Raw genomic sequence first — 16,151 nt, 5'->3', positions numbered from 1 at the left:
TAGAGCTTCAAGTTAGACGTCGATTTCCGCCGCCATCGTCGCTCAAAGAACTGGAGGGCGTTTTAACTGAAGAATGGGCTACCATTCCTTTGGAAACAATTCACACCTTGTATGAATCCATACCTCAGAGAACTGAGGCTGTAATCGCCGCAAAAAGTGGACCTACACCATATTAAACTAACTTTTGTTGATGTTTCCGGGTGTTTCCATTATTTTGTCCAACCCCTGTATATATATATATATATATATATATATATATATATATATATATATATTCTAGGTTCTTCAAAGTAGCCACCTTTTGCTTTGATTACTGCTTTGCACACACTTGGCATTCTCTTGATGAGCTTCAAGAGGTAGTTACAGGAAATGGTCTTCCAACACTCTTGAAGGAGTTCCCAGAGATGCTTAGCACTTGTTGGCCCTTTTGCCTTCACTCTGCGGTCCAGCTCACCCCAAACCATCTCGATTGGGTTCAGGTCTGGTGACTGTGGAGGCCAGGTCATCTGGCGTAGCACCCCATCACTCTCCTTCTTGGTCAAATAGCCCTTACACAGCCTGGAGGTGTGTTTGAGGTCATTGTCCTGTTGAAAAATAAATGATGGTCCAACTAAACGCAAACCGGAAGGAATAGCATGCCGCTGCAAGATGCTGTGGTAGCCAGGCTGGTTCAGTATGCCTTCAATTTTGAATAAATCCCCAACAGTGTCACCAGCAAAGCACCCCCACACCATCACACCACCTCCTCCATGCTTCACGGTGGGAACCAGACATGTAGAGTCCATCCGTTCACCTTTTTTGCGTCGCACAAAGACACGGTGGATGGAACCAAAGATCTCAAATTTGGACTCATCAGACCAAAGCAGATTTCCACTGGTCTAATGTCCATTCCTTGTGTTCTTTAGCCCAAACAAGTCTCTTCTGCTTGTGGCCTGTCCTTAGCAGTGGTTTCCTAGCAGCTATTTTACCATGAAGGCCTGCTGCACAAAGTCTCCTCTTAACAGTTGTTGTAGAGATGTGTCTGCTGCTAGAACTCTGTGTGGCATTGACCTGGTCTCTAATCTGAGCTGCTGTTAACCTGTGATTTCTGAGGCTGGTGACTCGGATGAACTTATCCTCCGCAGCAGAGGTGACTCTTGGTCTTCCTTTCCTGGGGCGGTCCTCATGTGAGCCAGTTTCTTTGTAGCGCTTGATGGTTTTTGCCACTGCACTTAGGGACACTTTCAAAGTTTTCCCAATTTTTCGGACTGACTGACCTTCATTTCTTAAAGTAATGATGGCCACTTGTTTTTCTTTAGTTAGAATTTGTATTATGGCAAGAAAAAAGCAGCTAACAGTCTATTCAGTAGGACTATCAGCCGTGTATCCACCAGACTTCTGCCCAACACAATTGATGGTCCCAACCCCATTTATAAGGCAATAAATCCCACTTATTAAACCTGACAGGGCACACCTGTGAAGTGAAAACCATTTCCGGTGACTACCTCTTGAAGCTCATCAAGAGAATGCCAAGAGTGTGCAAAGCAGAAATCAAAGCAAAAGCTTGCTACTTTGAAGAACCTAGAATATAAGACATGTTTTCAGTTGTTTCACACTTTTTGTTAATTATATAATTCCACATGTGTTAATTCATAGGTTTGGTGCCTTCAGAGTGAATCTACAGTTTTCATAGTCATGAAAATAAAGAAAACTCTTTGAATGAGGTGTGTCCAAACATTTGGTCTGTACTGTGTGTATATATATATATATATATATATATATATATATATATATATATATATATATATATATACACACACACACACACACACACACACCTAAACGCTATACATATATTAATAGGACGACTGCACAGCCGACATAAGCAGTAGTCACTCCACAGTTATGTCACGCTCATTGCCAGACCCTGGAGAACAAGTCTAATATCTGTTACTTATGTACTATATATCATCTATTCCACTCATATACACAGCACGGTACAAAGTAGCAGTATATGGACTAACTACAAACTGCAGCTTTGGCTTACAAACATGTAAAATAGCAAAAATGCAGTAAAAGTAATGTAATAATAAAAAATAAAATAAAAACAAATTAAAAAGTTAAAAGTAAATTCTTTATGGCTCATTGCCCATGAATCAATTCTTCCAATAAATAGCAGAAAATAACGTCAAGCTTCCTGTTCTCTAACTCTGGATATGATTGTACTGATTCCATAATTGTCAAATGACAAAGCTTTTTCTCCATAAATAAAGCTTTCACAAACTATATACCGCATTTTTCGGACTATAACCCGCACCCCAAATTTTGGGAAGGAAAATAGATTAATTTTTTTTTTTTGTAAGATGGGGGTCCGTATTCCAGTATCTTACCTGGGGGGCAGAGCGGGGTCACAGGAGGCATGGTCCCATCTTCAGAAAAACGGAGGCCGGAGACGTGGGGCAACACTGCGGGCCCTGGATCGAAGAAGTGGGTGCCCCCAGCGGTGCAACGCTGCTGTCAGCTGTGAGGCAGAGTGGAGTGCATTTCTTCCCCAGTGGCCATTTTCCTGAAGCAGTTGGCCGCTCAATATCTCAATCTGTGCAAGCGCCGCCCATGGCTTCCAGAAGATGGCTGCCGGAGGCAGCGCATGCGCAGACAGATCTCAGATCGGCCGAGATGTCAATCCGTGCAAGCGCTGCCTCCAGCGGCCCATCTTCCCGAAACTGTAGGCTTCAGGAAAATGGCTGTCGGAGGCGGCATTTGAGCGGATTGACATCTCGACAGGGCCGAAATCCCAGTCTGCACATGTGCAGCCTCTGTAGGCCCACGACTTCAGGAAAACTGTGATCAGGAAAGCAATGCCCTCCACTTTGCCTCACAACTGACTCCGGACCCACAACATCGCACCGCTTCTGACCCCGCCGGCTTCCTGTGATCTCGCTCCACCATCGCCACAATCCCCCCATAAGCTACATTCGGACTATAAGACGCACCTCCCATAGTGAGTCTTATAGTCCGAGAAATACAGTATACACAGACATGTTGGTACCTTCTGGTAAAGTAAGAAAACCCCACACTGGTCACTGAAATAACTTGAAACGGGCAACTAAAACTAAACGAATGACCCTGGCCTGGACAGAAAAGATGGTTCCTTTAGCTTCATATTTTGTTGCACGACCTTTCTTAGGCAATCGATGGAAACAAATGATTTCTGCAACTCTCAATGAGACCTCTGCCTCAGTCCACAGGCATTTTGGTCGACTCCTCGTGAGCAAACTGCTCCTTGTGTCTCAGGTATGAAGATTTTGATCCAATGCTTTGCTCTCAGCCATTCTTGGATGTTTTATCTGTATTTTGGGTCATCATCCTACTGGAGGATCTATGACCTGTGACTCAGGCCAAGATTTCCTACACTCGGCAGCACATTTGACTCCAGAATGCCTTGATAGTACTGAGATTTCATTGCACCCTGCACAGATTAAAAACCCCTGTGCAAAATGCAGGAAACATCCTGAGCCTCCTCCATGTTCACAGAAGGTACAAGGTTTTTTACTTTGTAGGATTCATTTTTTCGCCTGGGAACATAGAACTGATGTGATTCCAAAAAGCTCCAGTGTCATCTCCTCTGTCCAAAGGACGTTCTCCCAGAAGCTTTATGGCTTGTCAATATGCATTTTGGCAAATTCCAGTCTCGCTTTTATGTGATTTGCTTTCAACAATGGTTTCCTCCTAGATCATCGTCCACGAAGTCCACTTTGGACAAGCAAACGATGGGACGGTGCGATCACATACAGATGGACCTTGCTCTTGGAGGTCACCTCTGATCTCCCTGGAAGTTGTTCTGGGCTCTTTGGTTATCAATTGTATTATCCATCAGTTTTCCTCTTGCAGCCGTGTCTTGGGAGGTCGGCTACAGTCCCATATACGTGAAACTATAATTTTGGAGATTTTCTTATGGCCCTTACCTTTAACATATTTGTCTATAATTTTCTTTCTAATCTCCTGAGACAACTCTCTCCTTCACTTTCTTTGGTCCACGTTCAGTGTAATCCACACCATGATCCCAAACAGCACAGTGACTACTTTTCATCCTTCAAATAGGTGACTGGCTACAAGTTTGTTAGTTTAACAGGTCCCTATGGTCAACTTACTTTCAATCTGTTCTAGAGGTACCATCATGTTTAGCCTAGCCATTTTTATTAGTTTTATTTTTCTGTTGAACCACAATTCAAAAGCAATGTCTGATTTTCATTAGCTGATATTCAATAAACGTATATTGAAAATTACTTTGGTCAGTTTCAAGTTCTTTCAGTGACCATTATGGGGTTTTATGTCTTTCTTAGAACAGTACCAATAATTTTGTCCAAGTCTGTAATTTCTTTTTTTTTCGTGTGTATACATCCATACAGTAACCAAGTGAAAATATTCCATTTTTTTCCACCCCCTGCTAAAACTGTTACGCTTCCTTCCAGTTTTTCATTCTGACCACATCATTTCTCTCTCTTACCGTTACCAGGCTGCTCTTCAGCCCCTAAAAATACATGTTGTAGGCTAAAGAAGTGTTTTCACACAGCAGAACACATGCAGTTTTTCACCCCCCTCCCCCCTCCCCCCCCCCCCCAACAAAAAAAACCCTCCAGAACATTGAGGGTATGTGCACACGTTGCGGATTTGCTGCAGATCTGCAAGTGATTTACAGTACAATGTTATTCTATGGGGAAAGAAAAACGCTGTGCACATGCTGCGGAAAACGCAGCGTCTTTTTCCCCGTAGCTTGTCAATTATTTGCACGGATTCAGCAGCATTTTTACACCCATTTCATTATAGGAATCCGCAGGTGTAAAAACGAAGGCCAAATCCGCAATAAATCAGCAAAAAAAGTGTGGATTTTGACCTGCGGATTCTGCCAAGAGATGCAGATTCCATGCAGAAAATTCCGCACAGCAATCTGCAACATGTGCACATACCCTGAAGTATACAACAATGCAAATGAAAGGGGTTTACCCAAACTCTATACATAGGGGGGAAAAATCTGCATAATTAGATCCGCATATAACACATGCAGGTTTTGTGAGGATTGTCGGCCTCTCTGCAGATGATATCATGAGTGCCCTTCACATTGCAGTTTAGTCTACATTTTGAGGTACAAGTGTCTCTTTTATACTTTTTCCCCTTCTGCTTATTCAATCCCTGGTTTTGGCAAAATAAAACTTCAATGTTTACAGTACCCCCAATACAAGTTATAAATTGACCCCATTATACAAAAAGAAGACATGTGGAAAGGCTTCACTTTTTGATCACCACCGACTACAAGAATGGGTGGGATGCACAGCTGCCATCCCTCCTCTATTCTTATTGACTCAGTACTAGGTTAGATGTAAACTCAGCTGATGTGTACAGGGCCTGACACAGGGCGACGTTATGTTCACATAGCAGAAGTAGAGTGGATCAGAGAGTAAAACTCAACCATTGCTGCCTAGACTATCATCATGTATCCCGTTTCAGTAAGTTTGTTTCAGAATATTGTACAGAACTGCATCATCATCCACTGATGTTTGATTGACAGCGCCTCCATCTGTACAGAGGACGGGTGACATCCCAGATGACAGTGGTAGTAGTGTCACAAATAAACTGTATTGTGTATTCAGGATTACAATACACCATTTTCACAGCACCGTGAAATGCATCATTATGCCTGTGTGATCTGCACTTACCTTGCACTGCGAGAAGTTGTTCTTCTGTAGTCCAGCGGGCATTTATTTTCTGATTGGACTGCAAGCAGGAAAAAAAAAATCAAAAATGAAAACATTAATAAACAGTACAGACAAAAAAGGTATACCATTCACTGAATCAAGCCTGGAATGACAGCACGGGCTTGTACATAGAGTGTTCATGTTACCTCTGCAGGTTTGAACTCTTCTATGCCTTCTTCCAGCTTTTGCTTTAGTGCACTGTTGACTTGTTTAGTGTTCTGGACCTGTAAGTGAAAGAGAAAATCACAATATTAAAAAATAAATGAAAAAGACCGGGCCATAAGATGCACCCTCAATTTTGTGGAAGAAATTAGGAAAAAAACATTTTCTTTTAATAAAATAAGGGTCCATCTCATAGTCCGAATTTACGGTAGCTTACCGGGGGTGGAGCGGGGTCACAGTACGCAGAGTTGCTGCTGCAGGAAACCAGCAGTGGCAGGAGTGGGGGTGATGCAAGGCTGCAGGCCCTGGAGTTCAATAAAATGTCGGCGGTGAGGCAAGAGCGGAGTCTCCGCTCTGTGCATGCATTGATTTCCCTGTGGTGAGCTTCAGGAAAATGGCCTCAGGAAGAGGCGAATACACAGACTGATATCTTGGCTCAATGCCGCCGCTGTCGCCGGCTTTCCGAAGCAGGGATCCTGCCTCCTGTGACCCCACTCCACCGCCGGTGGCATACACATACAGATTTCTTTGGAGTTACGAATTTTAATTGCTAACGGTTCCATCGCCACAGCAAACAATAACGGTGACAATGGACATCCCTGACGAGTTCCTCTGAACAACCCAAATGCCTCCGAGGTCTCCCCATTAATCCTAATATATCCTTTCGGGTCTACATACAGTAACTTAACCCAGGAGATAAATCTGTGCCCAAATCCCATACATTTCAATACTGCCCATAAATAATTCCACTCTACCCTGTCAAATGCTTTCCGTGCGTCTAGTGAGGCCACCACCCTTTCCCCCCTATTATCTGCTGGGATTTGAATATTTAAAAACAGTCTTCGCAGGTTAATGGCGGTAGATCTATTTTGTAAGAACCCTGATTGGTCTGGATGTATCAATTTTGGAACAACTCTAGACATTCTTATCGCCAACATTTTGGCTAGTATTTTAACATCTGATGTCAATAACGAGATTGGTCTATAGGATTCTACGGATGAGGCATCTTTCCCTTCCTTAGGAATCACCACGATTACAGCCTCCCACACATACAGATTTCAAATTGTATACCCCATTTTTTAAGACCCCTGCTTAAATGTGGATCTTGAGTCTTCCATCAATTTAATTATTACTGCAGTGGTTACTTCCCCCATGGTTTCCGGATGTCACCAGAACCGTGTTTGGCCTAACCCTAGTTTTTTTGCTTTACTGTTAGCCAGTCAGACTAAATGGTCTGATCAGCTATGCATGATCCCTGCAACCATCTCAATTTTCCATTAAAAAAAAAAATAAAAAAATCAATAAATAGAAAATTCCCACCTGTCGTTTTAAGGCTATCAATTCCATATCCAGCTGACGAAGAATAGTATTGGCAGCGTTAGGGCCACAGGACACGGCTACGACATCATCCTTACTTATATACATCCCCTTTGGAGGACGACACTTAGACCTCTGGGAGTGGTGACGATGTTGTAAACTTTGGTATTCTCTTCTACCGAACGCAACCTTGACCGGCTGAATACACGATTCTCCGCCTGCCTGAAAAACAAGGACGAAAAGCTGTTTGTGTCTCTACATTACATGTTATAGCATCTGCTGAGAGGTTCTGCATTGTCGGATAACAGATTGACATCTGAACACACGAGGTACGTGCCATTAATCACATATTTAAGAGTTTTCCTCATTCTAGGACAATTGTACAGAACTCGGAATAAGTGTCTCTGGTAATCCTGCCTCGCTCACCGCTGCTGCTCCTTCATTCTCAGGATTGATGGGGGACCCAGGTCTTTACGTACCGGCATATTCTAGACCAACGCCATCACATTCATATCCTTGGTCAATTCCATTGTGTATAAAACATTATTTACTAGCCCATTCCTGTAGATTCCTCCAGGCTGAGCCCAGACAACGTATCATCTTCATTCTCAACCCTTGAGGTGCAAGCAGGAGCAGTGCAGGTCCAGAAATGTATTTATTTATGATGCTTGACATATTCTACAGACATCATTGGGAGTCTAGATTGTGAGTCCTTATCTGTATATCTGGAGCCGGGGAGGAAACTGAATTACCTGGAGGAAACCCACGCAAACCCAGGTAGAGCTGAGGACTCCAGCGCTGCAAGGCTACTGTGCTAACCACTGAGCCACCAAATAAAAGATCCTGTCCGGGTTACGTTACAGCTTGTGGAGGTTCTCTAGGGTTAGGTGCAGGTAGACAAGTAAGCTGACCCTGGCCACAGGCTGAGAAAAGCTATAAAGTGCTGGAAAGGAAATGAAAGCATTTATACTTGCTCCTGTTTGTCATCAGGGTTGTAGATAACATACAACAAATAAGAGGCAGTGATCGGGGCGTCATCACATCACACGCTGTACAACGAGCGGCAATTACCTCTTTCTTGGTTTCCTTTTTAGGGTCATAATCGCTATCGTGTCCGTCCTTTGGTTGCGCTTCCTCCATGTCCTCCTCACTGAATGCAAACACAAATCATTTACAAAATTACTCTCAGACCTTCCAAGATCGGACTGCAACTTCGGGGATTCATGAGACTTTGAGATACGACTTAATTTTAAAGCCACATTCGTGCACCGTAAATACATAAAATATGTACAAGGTTTTGGGGATTGTTCCGAAAATTAAAAAAAAAAGTCAAAATGTAAATGGAGCGCGCAACATAATAGGTGGTTTATGCTTCATGTCAGCAATCTGGGCAGACTGAGAAGTGCAAGGATCCTGGGACGCTCTATAGTAGTTAAATGGCTTGTCCAATGTTCATAAAAATGTCTATGTAATGGTATAAAATAATACACAATACCCCGGCAGATGAGAAATGATGACGTCCTGTGATCGGACACGTCCCATTCACCTGGCCACTGCAGACAATTACTGGCCTTATCAGTCATGAGATGTCATCACTTTCAGGCCCGGTGGAGACCACCAGAGCGGGCCAGCATCGGTGCCACAGGGGATGGGACAGGTATATTCCTCTGTCATTTTATACCATTAGATACCTGCACAGACATATATTTAGGGTGGATGACCCCTTTAGATAACAAATTAAAATATATATTTTAAAACTGAATACTTAAAAGATAAAAATGTAATCTATGACCTTTCTAGAAGCAGAAAACTCTTAGTAGCCCAGCTAAGCTCCCACACTGAGCACTTGACAAGTTTCTGTTGTTGCAGATTTCCTGCACTTATTATGTAAATTAGGTTATTTGCGTTTTTTCATTACATGCGTTTTTATACTGTTTTTGATGCTGTGGTATCTGCTTCTTGCGGTTATGTCATGCTTTAACCCCTTAACAACTGCCTATATGCATTAAAATGGCGGCTGCTGGATGGCCTTATCGGGAATTCTTATTATACATTTATAATTTATTCCACGGTGCTTTACATGCGAAAAGGAGCAAATATAGACAAGTACAATAAACATGAGCAAAACAAGGCACTCACTAGTACAGAAGGAGAGCGGACCCTGCCCGCGAGGGCTCACAGTCTACAGGGGATGGGTGAGGATACACTAGGAGAGGGTAGAGTTGGTCGTGCGTAGGTACAGTAGACTGAGATCACTGCAGGTTATAGGCTTGTCGGAAGAGGTGGGTCTTCAGGTTCTTTTTAAAGGTTTCCGTGGTAGACAAGAGTCTGATGTGTTGGGGTAGAGAGTACCAGAGTATGGGGGAAGCACGGGAGAAGTCTTGTATGCGGTTGTGGGAAGAAGAGATAAGAGGGGAGTAGCGAAGAAGATCTTGAGAGGATCGAAGGTTGCATGTGGGTAAGTACTGGGAGACCATGTCACAGATGCATGGAGGAGACAGGGTGTGGATGGCTTTGTATGTCATAGTTAGGGTTTTGAACTGGAGCCTCTGGACGATAGGAAGCCAATAAAGGGCTTGGGAGAGGGGAGAGGCTGGGGAATAACGGGGAGACAGGTGGATTAGTCGGGCAGCAGAGTGTAGGATGGACTGGAGTGGTGCCAGAGTAGGAGGTTGCAGTAGTTGAGGCGGGATATGATAAGGGCGTGCACTAGTGTTTTTGTGGTTTCATGGTCAAGGAATGCACGGATCCGGGAAATATTTTTGAGTTGGAGTCGGCAAGGGCTTGGATATGAGGCTTGAAAGAGAGGGCAGAGTCTAGGATCACCACGAGGCACCGAGCATGCAGGACTGGGGAATGTGAGCAGCCATTGACATTGATGGATAGGTCTGATGGAGGGGTAGAGTGACATTCTGTTTTGTCCATGTTCAGTTTTAGAAAGCGAGCAGAAAAGAAGGCTGAGATAGCAGACAGACATTGTGGGATTTTGGTCAGTAAGGAGGTGATGTCGGGTCCAGATAGGTAGATCTGCGTGTCATCGGTGTAGAGATGATACTGCAAACCATGGGATTCTATGATCTGTCCCTGCCCGAAGGTGTAGATGGAGAAGAGTAGGGGACCTAGAACTGAGCCTTAAGGAACACCGACAGACACGGGGCGAGGTGAGGACGTGGTGTGGGAGAGGGAGACACTAAATGTCCGGTCAGTTAGATATGACGAGATCCAGGATAGGGCCAAATCTGTGACGCCAAGAGATGAGAGAATCTGTAACAGGAGGGACTGGTCCGCAGTGTCGAAGGCAGAAGACCGGTCCAGGAGAAGGAGGACAGAGTAGTGTCGCTCGCTCTTGGTGGTTAGTAGATCGTTGGTGACTTTAGTTAGGCCACTTTCAGTTGAGTGATGCAGTCGGAAGAAAGACTGTAACCGGTCAAAGAGGGAGCAGGAGGAGAGGTGGGAAGAACAGGTCAAGATGTACATGCTGTTCCAGTAGTTTTGAAGCATAAGGGAGAAGAGATATCGGGCGATAGTTAGACACAGAGGATGGGTCGAGGGAGGGCTTTTTGAGGATGGGTGCGATCAAGGCATGTTTAAAGGTTGAGGGGAAGACACCATTTGTAAGTGAAAGGTTGAAGAAATGTGTTAAGAGTTGGGATAAAGACTGTGGCGAGGTTAGGGATGTGAGATGGGAGCAGGTCAAGCGTGCAAGTGGTGAGGCGTGATCTTGACAGGAGGGTGGAGAGCTGATCATCTGTCATGGTGGAAAAGTTGGTTTTGGAGATACAGGGCTGAGCAGCTAAGAGGGGCATTGAGGGCTGTGGCCAAAACTTTCTCTGATTGTATCAATCTTCTGCTTAAAGAAAGACGCAAAGTCTTCAGCAGTAATGAGTGGAGAGGGAGGAGATGCTGGGGGATGGAGTAGAGAATTTAAAGTGTTGAAAAGCTGTTTTGGGTTGAGAGACAGGGAGGATATGAGAGATGAGAAGTTTGTTTTGCGGCAGTGAGCGTGGACTTGAAGCTGGTGAGTGACTGCTTGTATGCGTTTAAGTGCTGGGAAAAATGATATCTCTTCCATCTCCGCTCAGCGACCCTGGAAGCCAGTCTCAGTTTTTTGGTCAGGCTAATCAGTCAGGGTCGCCTGTTGATTGTACAAGTTTTGCTGTGCGTGAGGGGGGTGGCCGAATCGAGTGTTGCTGTTATTGTGATGTTATATAAAGTGGCAGCAGCATCTGTGTCATGAAGGTAAGCTATGTCTATAAGAGGGAGAAGGGACTCAGAGAGTGATTGTAAATTGAGGTGTTTGAGATTTCTGCGAGGGTGAGCAAGTTTGTGGAGTAGGGGTTGCGCAGTAGGAGAGGAGGGGGAAGAGAATGTCAGTAGATTGTGGTAAGACAGGGGGAGGGGTGAGGTAGTGAGATTAGTAAGGGAGCAGAGGCGGGTGAAGATAAGGTTCAGCGTGTGACCATCTTTGTGAGTGGCCGCGGAGGACCATTGAGTGAGGCCAAAGAAGGCAGTGAGCGATAAAAGTTTAGAGGCAGATGGGGTGGAAGCATCAATGGGGATGCTGAAGTCACCCATGATGACAGTGGGGATGTCAGCAGGGAGGAAATGAAGTAGCCAGGTGGTGAAGTGTTCAAGAAAGGTGGAGATGGCTAGTTCTGGGGGGCGGTAGATGACATCGAGCTGGAGGTTGGGGGCGGAATAGATACGAACTGAGTGCACCTCAAACGAGGGAAGAGTTAGCAGAGGGTGGTAGCGGAATTGGGGTAAAGGAGCAGGTATCGGACAGGAGCAATCAACTTCTCCACCACGTTTGTTGCTGGGGCGAGGGGTGTGAGAGAGATGGAATCCGCCACAAGAAAGTGCAGCTGGAGAGGCCGGATCAGACGGGGTGAGCCAGGTTTCAGTGATGCCAAGGAAGGAGAGTTTGTTGGTGATAAAGAGGTCATAGATAAATGACAGTTTGTTGCAGACAGAGCGTGCGTTCCATAGTGCTCCATGTAGGGGGACCGGGGGCTGGATGAATGGGTATGAGGTTATCATCATTGCAAAAACGTGTAGAGGATCATGGCAGGGTGTTAGAAATGAGTGTGGGGAAGTGTTGAGGATGGCCAGGATTTGGGGATATGTTGCCTGCAATGAGTAGCAGACAGAGCATTAGAAGGTGGGAGCAAGATAGGACATGATGCGGCCACGTGTCTGGAGAAAAAGGATTGTGTGCGGAGGAACAGTTCTGAGGAGGAGGTGTGATGGCTGGGAAGGATGGAGGGGGAAATGACTAGTTCCTTTAGGTGGGGGGGGGATTACAGGAAATATGAAAAAAAAAATAGAGTAGTATGGGTTGAAAGTGAAAAGAAAGTGAAACATTTTAGTGAATAAGAGTATAGCACCCCCCAGAGTACAAAAATCTCTTTGGAGAACATGACCAGGGCTGGATTTTCCGGCTCCTGATCACATGATCGCTATTATTCAATGAATAAAGCAGATCAAGTAAAGAAAAAGTATATCAGCTATTAAAATCACTTCTCTCTCTTCTGGCTGATATACATGTCAAAGGAGAGTGAAATGATGTCCCCAAGCCCCCTCCCGTTTCTTCTGCCTTTCCCCGGACCTCCACCTCCTCTTACTGAAAAAAAAAATTGGCAGGCACGTGCACACGCCAAAATCTGCAGGTTTACACCAGCAGGGAATTTACCTATTGGAGCCTTTTGATCCAGTGACCCTATCACAGTGATCATAAACCAGTAACTAGTAAATCCCCTTAGTCAGATTACTTTTTTTTATTTTATAACAATTTTTATTTATTTCATTCTTTGCCATTAGAGTTAGGTTTAGGTTTTTTCTTTTTAAAAAAAAAGTAAAAAAAATAAAAGAAAAATGATGACGATACTCGAGTTTGCATTGGGTGCTTGGGTATGCACCGAGTATCACGGGTGTTCGAGTGACAACCTCGAATCTCCGCCCCGCATGTTTCTCGGTTGTTAGACAGCCAAAAAAAAAAAAAAAAAAACAAACCATGCGGGGATTGCCTGCTACATGGGCAATGCCTGCATCTTTTCTAATGGCTAACAGCCGGTAACATTCAGGGCCAAGACTCGAGGTTGTCACTCGAGCACCAGCGATACTCGGTGCATGCAAAAAACAAAGCAGGCAAAAAAAAAAAAAAAATATTGCAATTGCTTTTTTTTTTTGAATAAAATCGTCATATGCATCCCAAAATGGTATTACTAAATTAAGCTTGTCCCCCCAAAAATAAGCCCTCTTACGGCTACAACAGAAAAATAATTTAAAAAAAAAAAAAAAAAAAAAAAAGTTATGGCTCTTTGGAAATACAACAAACCATTTTTTTTTTTTTTAAACAAAGCTCAGAATTATTATTATTATTATTTTTTTTTTTTTAAAAGGCAGAATTACCGTACATTTTGGTTTTGTTTCCTCCGCATTGGATTTTTTCCCCATTTTTCAGTAAATTATACAGGAACGTGAAAGCTGTAGTTAAAGACTGCAACAGGTTCCACATAAAGCAAGCCTTCGATATGTCGACAAGAAAAAAAAAAAATGTTGTGGCTGCCCTTGGAGGAAGGGGGATGAAAAAAAACGAAAGGAGGAAACAAAAGTTGGGCTGGCCATGAAGGAGTTAATGCATGCAAAATGTGACATTGTGTTAAAGATAAGGAACCATTGTATTCATGTTACATGATCTCATAAGTAGAGTTGAGCGACTTTAGTCGGATCGGGTTGTTTCAGATGAAACTCGTCCGACTAGGGCAAAAAAAGTCGTGAGTTTCGTCCGAAACCCGACCCCAATGCAAGTCAATGGGAAATGAAATAAAGTCGGCATTGAGCGGATGACATTCATCCACTCAATGCCGACTTTTAATCCCCATTGACTTGCATTGGGGTCGGGTTTCGGACGAAACTCACGACTTTTTTTGCCCTAGTCGGACGAGTTTCATCTGAAACAACCCGATCCGACCAAAGTCGCAACTCTACTCATAAGTAATTCGAATATTTGGAGGGTCGGTGTCTTAGTACCTTTCGCCTGGGTTATTTTTAGTTGCTAGCTTCCTTGCTTGACGATCCATCAAACTTGTCCGAGAACGTGTTTTCTTCCAGGAGTAGTAGTACTTTACCAGACTGGCGATGGTCTTATCTGGAAGCTAAAAGTCTTGGAGTTTAATATTTTGTTATAATCTATAGACAGAACTAGAACTACTGCCGGGTAGCCAATGTGCCTGGATCGCTTCTACAGGCATCGAATGGACATTTTCTCTATTAATAGGTATTAGGCTTGGGCTGCATGACATCTTGGGTCACTGTTATAAAATAAAGTAACCCCCATCCCCTTTATAAAATAAAATTTGTCTCCTGGCCCCGAGAAAGCAAAATGAAAGTTTCCAGCCGTTCTAAAACTTAACCAATTTATTAGTACAGCTTAAAAAGTCCTAGGTAAATTAAAAATATTGCATTAAGGCAAAAACCGACACGTTTCAGACATGAAACTGTCCTTACTCATGTCGGTGCCGGGTCTTCCATGACGCTGTCATATTACGTGAGCTCTGCAGCCAATCGGCGGTCAGTACCGGGTGCTGCGTGCTCATTTCCTCTGTCTGAACATCGGATATGCCACGTAAGCACAGCAACCTCATGTCATGCAAGCAGTAAGAGTGCCGGTATGCAAGGTACTATGTTTTTTATTTTACACAGAGGACTATAGCATCTAATTAGGGATTCTCCAAATAGTGAATGCAAAGATGATGAAACTGTTGCTAAGCGGGCAGTCAGACGGCGAGAGGTCACATAGCAATACTCGGACTGGCCGTCGGCTTTCCTGATTGGAGCGTGATATCATGTATTTCTATGCAGCAGTCACGCTCAGATCAGGAGAGCTGCGATCCTTACGCGAGCATTTCGGCCGTCGTACTTTCTATAAGCCAGAAATGTCTCAGATGGCAATACCCTTCCTAGATTTATTTCAGCCCTTGGGATGGATGCAACATGACAATGTGGCCCTCAAAACAGAAAAGGTTATAGACGATCATACATCTATGAGATGAGAGACTTCATATCATCACGCTATGGCGGCACGCTGTATATTACCATTTGCTGAATTCTATGGAAGCTTTTCCCATGGAAGCTGAAGGCTTGTTCAAACAGGACTTTATCTTCAACCGTCCACTCATCAGGGAAGGGAGTAAAATTGGGCAAATCAGCAAGTGACTTCTCGATATTGTGTTTGTGCCAAAACAGCATGCCAAGCGCCTTTAGACAAGAAGCACACTTATGTTACATGTATGTAAAATATTCACACACCATGTATCTAATCAGTGTCCTCCTCATTCTGCACAAAGCATCAAAAGTATAAGAACTGCCCCATATACCTGGTATACAGGTGCAAACTGCAGACATGACAGTGGTGGGGGGGGGGTTTCTTCTGCAGCCTGTTGCCTTATCGCCAGACACAGGACATGAGAATATATATATATATATATATATATATATATATATAATGTAAATTGCTCCTTTATTCTATACACTACTGACAACATGTCTTTGAATTTCCAAGCACTAAAGTTTGTATTAATTTTCAGAAAATGAGAAATGGTCAAAATAACAAAAAAAAGCAGTGCTTGCAGACCTCAAATAATGCTAAGAAAACAAGTTCATAATCATTTAGAAACAACAATACTAATGTTTTAACTCAGGAAGAGTTCAGAAATTAATATTTTGTGGAATAACCATGATTTTTAATCACAACCTTCATGTGTCTTGGCTGCTTTCCACCAGTCTTTCACACTGCTTTTGGGTGACATTATGCCACTCCTGGTACAAAAATGTAAGCAGTTCTTCCTTGTTTGATGGCTTGTGACTATCCATCTTCCTCTTGATTACATTCCAGAGGTTTTCAATGGAGTTCAGGTCTGGAGATTGGGCCGGCCATGA

The 16,151-nt window shown here is 43.7% G+C and overlaps 1 protein-coding gene across 4 annotated transcripts in view; it reads right to left on the bottom strand.

Moving 5' to 3' along the window:
- RCOR3 (REST corepressor 3) overlaps positions 1-16,151 on the bottom strand; it is a 46,559-nt gene that overhangs the window by 9,609 nt on the left and 20,799 nt on the right. For all 4 annotated transcript variants that reach the window (XM_073553404.1, XM_073553405.1, XM_073553406.1 and 1 more), the window contains exons 5-10: positions 15,309-15,470; positions 14,244-14,368; positions 8,283-8,361; positions 7,215-7,433; positions 5,879-5,956; positions 5,694-5,751 (exon numbers count right to left, since the gene is read on the bottom strand). In XM_073553404.1, the coding sequence (XP_073409505.1) occupies positions 5,694-5,751; positions 5,879-5,956; positions 7,215-7,433; positions 8,283-8,361; positions 14,244-14,368; positions 15,309-15,470 (721 nt within the window). The remainder of the gene's footprint in view (positions 1-5,693; positions 5,752-5,878; positions 5,957-7,214; positions 7,434-8,282; positions 8,362-14,243; positions 14,369-15,308; positions 15,471-16,151) is intronic.

This window comes from Dendrobates tinctorius, unplaced genomic scaffold, assembly GCF_039654945.1.
Source record: "Dendrobates tinctorius isolate UK_male_01 unplaced genomic scaffold, ASM3965494v1 ptg000201l, whole genome shotgun sequence".
Classification (NCBI taxonomy): Eukaryota; Metazoa; Chordata; class Amphibia; order Anura; family Dendrobatidae; genus Dendrobates; species Dendrobates tinctorius.
Note: the sequence above shows the minus strand (reverse complement) of the source record. Positions and strands in the feature narration are given on the sequence as shown.